The sequence below is a fragment of the Triticum aestivum genome, chromosome 4A, assembly GCF_018294505.1.
Source record: "Triticum aestivum cultivar Chinese Spring chromosome 4A, IWGSC CS RefSeq v2.1, whole genome shotgun sequence".
NCBI classification, from domain to species: Eukaryota; Viridiplantae; Streptophyta; class Magnoliopsida; order Poales; family Poaceae; genus Triticum; species Triticum aestivum.
Window position 1 is genome coordinate 640,463,863 of NC_057803.1, and position 6,486 is coordinate 640,470,348.

Genomic DNA, 6,486 nt, shown 5'->3' on the forward strand with positions numbered 1-6,486 from the left:
GTTTTGGTTGTGTTTTTTGTTTTTAATTAGTGTTTGTGCCAAGTAGAACCGTTGGGAAGACTTGGGGAAAGTCTTGTTGAACTTGCTGTAAAAAACAGAAACTTTAGCGCTCACGAGAACTGCTGTCATTTTATTTAAAGAGTGCTATTTAGTTAATTCTTTTTTCAGATGATTAATAGATAAATTCCTCAAGTCCAGCAATTTATTTTTAGAATTTTTGGGGTTCCAGATCTTGCGCTAGCTACAGATTACTACAGACTGTTCTGTTTTTGACAGATTCTGTTTTTCATGTGTTGTTTGCTTATTTTGAAGAATCTATGGTTAGTAAAATAGTTTATAATCCATAGAGAAGTTGAAATACAGTAGGTTTAACACCAATATAAATAAAGAATGAGTTCATTACAGTACCTTGAAGTGGTCTTTTGTTTTCTTTCGCTAACGGAGCTCACGAGTTTTCTATTTTGAGTTTTGTGTTGTGAAGTTTTCAAGTTTTGGGTGAATTCTTTTGATGGATCATGGAACAAGGAGTGACAAGAGCCTAAGCTTGGGGATGCCCATGGCACCCCCAAGATAATCCAAGGACACCAAAAAGTCAAAGCTTGGGAATGCCCCGGAAGGCATCCCCTCTTTCGTCCACTTCCATCGATAATTTACTTGGAGCTATATTTTTATTCACCAACATGATATGTGTTTTGCTTGGAGCGTCTTGTATTATTTGTGTCTTTGTGTCTTAGTATGCCACAATCATCCTTGCTGTACACACCTTTTGAGAGAGCCATACATGAATTAAAATTTTATAGAATACTCTATGTGCTTCACTTATATCTTTTGAGCTAACTAGTTTTGCTCTATGTGCTTCACTTATATCTTTTGAGCCATGTAGTTTTGCTCTATGTGCTTCACTTATATCTTTTGAACGTTATAATTTTGCTCTGTGTGCTTCACTTAGATCTTTTAGAGCACGGTGGTGGATTTTTTTTAAAGAAACTATTAATCTCTCATGCTTCACTTCAATTATTTTGAGAGTCTCTTAATAGCATGGTAATTTGCTTAATAATAATATGCTTGGCATTCAAGATTGAGAAAATTCCTTATTTAACACTATCTTAAATTTCGTTTCCTTATTTGACATTGAAAAAAAAATTCTTCCCTATCTAACAACGAGTTTAAATTTTATGCCTTTTATAACACTTTCGTCCATTTTGAGTCGAAATGATACTTGAAAAGACCCTTTTGCCCTTATGTGGTATTTGTGTGTGGAGGACAGTAACACACACGCAGCATCAGTGTGAAGGCAGTAATGCACACAGCAACACACACGCATGCGGGCACACACGCACGCAACACGCTCACAGGCATCAGCACACACGAGCGTAGCACACACACGCGCGGTAGCAGCAGCAGCAGCACAACACACACAACAGCACGAACGCACACAACACACAGCATAGGCGGAGGACTCCGTTGGGCGAGGTCGTGCGCCCGCCCTACCTTGATTTAGCACAAAAGCTTTTATACCGATACACATGCATCTAGTTGTATACATGGGTGGGATTGAAAAGAAGAACTAGAGTCTGGTCATACGGGCCTAGTTTCAACCCCCCAAAAAAACCAAGCATTGAGGCATCCACCGATCCACCAGCGCACGACCTAACTTATGTCCTCTGCATGCACGCATCAGGTGCTCCAAGCCTCCAACATCGTGCCGCCGGTCCCAGCCGTCGTGCTACAGCTAGTGCCATCGTTGACGACCGCGCCATTCCCTGCCAGGTTTTCTCGTTGCTTGCTAATTTTATTAAATGATGCCATGAGAAGATATTAGAGCCCGTGTTTTGCTCTAGGTTTTAGCTGAAGTATAGCTCCGTCCCACCTTAATTTTTTTGTTCTCCGCCACTGGCACACATGCACGCAACATGGCACACACGTACATACACATGCACTAGCAAACACACATGCAGCAGCACACACGCACACACGCATACGCACACGCGCGCGCGCGCACACACACACAGCAGTAGCACACGGGTACATGTACACGCACGCTTGCAACATCACACACACGCCCACACAAACATACCACATGAGGGCAAAAGAGACTTTTCATGTGTCATTTCAGCTTGAAATGGACAAAAGTGTTATAAAAGGCATAAAATTTAAACGCGTTGTTAGATAGGGAAGAAATTATTTGTCGATGTCAAATAGGGCATAAAATTTAGACACGATGTTAAATAAGGAATTCTCTCTTCAAGATTTGTGAAACTTTCTTTTGAGTGTGTTGAATACTAAGAAAAGATTGAAGCATGATAGTTGTTTTGAGATATGGAGGTGATAATATTAAAGTCATGCTAGTTGAGTAGTTGTGAATTTAAAGAATACTTGTGTTAAAGTTTGTGATTCCCGTAGCATGCACGTATGGTGAACCGTTATGTGATGAAGTCGGAGCATGATTTATTTATTGATTGTCTTCCTTATGAGTGGCGGTCGGGGACGAGCGATGGTCTTTTCCTACCAATCTATCCCCCTAGGAGCATGCGTGTAATACTTTGCTTTGATAACTTCTAGATTTTTGCAATAAGTATATGAGTTCTTTATGACTAATGTTGAGTCCATGGATCATACTGTGACACCCCTGATTCAATCGTACACTAATCATACACACAAACGTGTACGATCAAGATCAGGGACTCACGGGAAGATATCACAACACAACTCTACAAATAAAATTAGTCATACAAGCATCATATTACAAGCCAGGGGCCTCGAAGGCTCGAATACAAGAGCTCGATCATAGACGAGTCAGCGGAAGCAACAATATCTGAGTACAAACATAAGTTAAACAAGTTTGCCTTAAGAAGGCTAGCACAAACTGTGATACAGATCGAAAGAGGCGCAAGCCTCCTGCCTGGGATCCTCCTATACTACTCCTGATCATCGTCAGCGGCCGACACGTAGTAGTAGACACCTCCCGAGTAGTAGTAGTCGTCATCGACAGTGATGTCTGGCTCCTGGACTCCAACGTCTGGTCACAGCAATCAGGTATAGAAAGGGGAAAATGAGGGAGCAAAGCAACCGTGAGTACTCATCCAAAGTACTCGCAAGCAAGGAGCTACACTACATTTGTATGCATTGGTATCAAATGAAATAAGGGTATCATATGTGGACTGAACTGCAGAATGCCGGAATAAGAGGGGGATAGCTAGTCCTATCGAAGACTACACTTCTGGTAACCTCCATCTTGCAGCAGAAGGAGAGAGTAGATGGTAAGTTCACCAAGTAGCATCTCATAGCATAATCCTAACCGATGGTCCTCCTCTCGTCGCCCTGTGAAAGAGCGATCACCGGTTGTATCTGGCACTTGGAAGGGTGTGTTTTATTAAGTATCCGGTTCTAGTTGTCATAAGGTCGAGGCACAACTCCAAGTCGTCCTGTTACCAAAGATCACGGCTATTCGAATAGATTAACTTCCCTGCAGGGGTGCATCACATAACCCAACACGCTCGATCCCATTTGGCCGGACACACTTTCCTGGGTCATGCCCGGCCTCGGAAGATCAACACGTCGCAGCCCTACCTAGGCACAACAGAGAGGTTAGCACGCCGGTCTAAATCCTATGGCGCAGGGGTCTGGGCCCATCGCCCATTGAACACCTGCACGTTGCGAGGGCGGCCGAAAGTAGACCTAGCCTAGCAGGCGTTCCAGTCCAATCCGGCGCGCGTCACTCAATCGCTGACGTCACGAAGGCTTCGGCTAATACCACAACGTCGAGTGCCCATAACTGTCCCCGCGTAGATGGTTAGTGCGTATAGGCCAGTGGCCAGACTCAGATGAAATACCAAGATCTCGTTAAACATGTTATCTTGAAATAACCGCGAACGCTGACCAGGGCCAGGCCCACCTCTCTCCTAGGTGGTCTCAACCTGCCCTGTCGCTTCGCCACAAAGATCCACACAGAGGGCCGTCGGGAAAGTATGTCTTTCCAGCCCCCAATTCGTGAATCAACCGTGGGTACTCCTCGAGCCAACCTGACTTTAGTCATCACATGTATCATGTATAAAGTATATAGTATATACCCGTGATCACCTCCCGAGTGATCACGACCCGATAGTATAGGATGGCAGACAGACAAGAAAGTAGGGCCACTGATGATAAATTAGCATCCTATACTAAGCATTAGGATTGCAGGTAAAGGTAACAACAGTAGTAGCAAGGACAGGCTATGCATCAGGATAGGATTAACGGAAAGTAGTAACATGCTACACTACTCTAATGCAAGCAGTAGAGAGAAGAATATGCGATATCTGGTGATCAAGGGCGGGGGGGGGCTTGCCTGGTTGCTCTGCAGACAAAACCGGACCCTCGAATGTGAAGTAGGCAATCACTGGTTCAACCGCGGTCTCGAGGCCTACCATAAAGAAATAACGGAGGGGAAACACAATAAACAACAGAGCAATCAAAGCATCACAAAGCATAACAGGGCAATACGCGATGCTAGGGATGACCTAACGCAGTACTAGGTGCTACCAGCGAAGGGGGGAAACATCCGAGAAAGTATTCCCGGTGTTTCGTGTTTTCGAACAGATGGACCGAAGGGGGACGGTTGCAGGTTTGCTATGCTAGGGACGTGTGACGGATGAACGGGATGCGTATCCGGATTCGTCTCGTTTTTTTGATCATTTTTCATATATAAAACTTTTTCATCCGAACTACGGTTATTTTTGTATGAATTTCCAAAATTTTAACAATATTCTAGAATTTTGTGTTTAATTTAAATCCGAATTGACCAAGTCAATGTGTCTAGTCAAAAGGAGAGGTGGTGGCCCATATGACACTGATTTAATAATTTCTAAAATATTTATCTAATCTATTTAGATGGGACCCACTTGTCATTTGCTAAAAGGGCTAGTTAGCACTAAACTAATCCTAAGCTAAACATAGCCTAATTAACAAGGGCCGGCCATTAGTGGACAGAGTCCAGCCGGCCACACACGCACACCACACGCACGCACGCTGTACACACAACACACATACATACACAACACACGCACACACAGTGCCAGGGGTTAATTCTGTTCTCTGTTTAGAAAAGATAGCATTTTGTGATTTTCATAGAAATTAATCCATGCATCAAATTGATTTGGTCCAATGAAAACATTTGAGCTTTGACAAGTGTAATACCTACAAATATTATTCTTACTCCTGTTAACAGTTGTTTAGCCGCAGTTTAGGGGCTGCCCAGAGGGTTACTCAGTGTAATATTCATAAAGCTAGCCATACTTGACTAACTAGCAGCAGTATAAGCAGAGCGGCAGGCATTGGCGTGGCGCAGGCTCGACTGGCAAGGCGAGGCATGCACGGGTGAGCGCGGGGCGCGGCCGACGCGGCTAGCGGAAGCCGGGTAGCGAGCGTCAGCAGAGCAGCGGTAGCATGCGGCAACGGCGACGTGCAGCACGACACGGCGGCGTGCGACAGCGGCGCATGCAGTGCGCGGAGCAGAGCAGGTGCCGCAGCGGCGGTCGGAGGCGGTTGCGGACTCAACGGCGACAAATTGAAGCAGGCAAAGGAGGGATCCGGGAGAGGAGCTCACAGCGAGCTCGGGGGCGCGGTCGAGGAGGCCGGGGGTGGACTGGAGCTGCCGGAATCGACGACGACGGCCGGAGATGTACGCGACGGGGACGGCGACGATGGCGGGCGTACAGGGCCTCCCCGGTCCAACCCAATAACGTAGATGAAGGAGGAGTTGGTGGTGAAGCCCCTGGACGTCCCAGCTCAACGCGGGGATGACGACGGCCGCGAGGACGACAAAGCCGTGGCAACGGCTGCGACTGCGATCGCTGCGGAGATGAGGACGAGTGAGGGAGAGGAGAAATGGATCTGGGGGCAGCTAGGGAGGGGATTAGGGTTTGGGGAAGGGGCGCCAGGGTCTTGTAGACTATGGGGAAGGTCGTGGATGGCCGGCACCTGGCCGGGGTGCCATGGATGGCCTCCACGATCCCCTCTGCCTCCTGTAGCATGAGGAAGGGGAAAACAGGGGGGGGGGGGGGGCTGGGCCAGTTATAGTTAGTTGCGCCAAGTGGCCTAGTACGTTAGGTCCTTCATTCTTTTCTTTCCGTAGTTTTCTTTTCTGTTTTTCATATTTACTGTTTTCTATTTTTATTAAAGGCAAAGGATTTTTGGTTCAAAAGGGTACTTGGCACATAAATACTATGTAATGCTATGAGCTAGCGCAACATGTTCAAAGTTATTTTGAAGCGTGAAAATATTTATTTAAATTGAAAATGATCAACTAAAAGTTGTTGGTTCAATTTTAATTAGTTTAAGGGCATTTTGATTACCCATAAAATGTTGGTTTCTTTCAGGAAAATTGTTAGTGAATTTTTGCAACCCAGTGTACATTTTTGTTTTACCGTTTGAAGAAATAAATATTTGACTTTCTTTTCAATTTGAATTTGAATTCAGTTTGGATCAAAGTGATGTTTAGAAATTTAA

At 45.3% G+C, this 6,486-nt stretch overlaps 1 protein-coding gene across 1 annotated transcript; it reads right to left on the bottom strand.

Annotated features, from left to right (window-relative positions):
* Positions 1-2,712: 2,712 nt before the first annotated feature.
* On the bottom strand, positions 2,713-6,022 carry LOC123082833 (uncharacterized). Its single transcript, XM_044505071.1, has 3 exons — positions 5,585-6,022; positions 4,328-4,402; positions 2,713-3,019 (listed from the first exon to the last, which is right to left on the bottom strand). Exons 1-3 carry the CDS (start codon positions 6,009-6,011, stop codon positions 2,919-2,921), a joined length of 603 nt encoding a protein of 200 aa, XP_044361006.1. The 5' UTR covers positions 6,012-6,022; the 3' UTR covers positions 2,713-2,918.
* Positions 6,023-6,486: the final 464 nt, after the last annotated feature.

What these genes read in the sequence shown, in the direction of transcription:
- LOC123082833 (XM_044505071.1), bottom strand. Translation starts at nt 6,011, where the DNA reads ATGCTACAGGAGGCAGAGGGGATCGTGGAGGCCATCCATGGCACCCCG. An exon ending in ACCGCGCCCCCGAGCTCGCT is followed by an intron (nt 4,403 to 5,584) that starts GTGAGCTCCTCT and finishes TCTTTATGGTAG; the next exon opens with GCCTCGAGACCGCGGTTGAA. An exon ending in TTTGTCTGCAGAGCAACCAG is followed by an intron (nt 3,020 to 4,327) that starts GCAAGCCCCCCC and finishes TGCTGTGACCAG; the next exon opens with ACGTTGGAGTCCAGGAGCCA.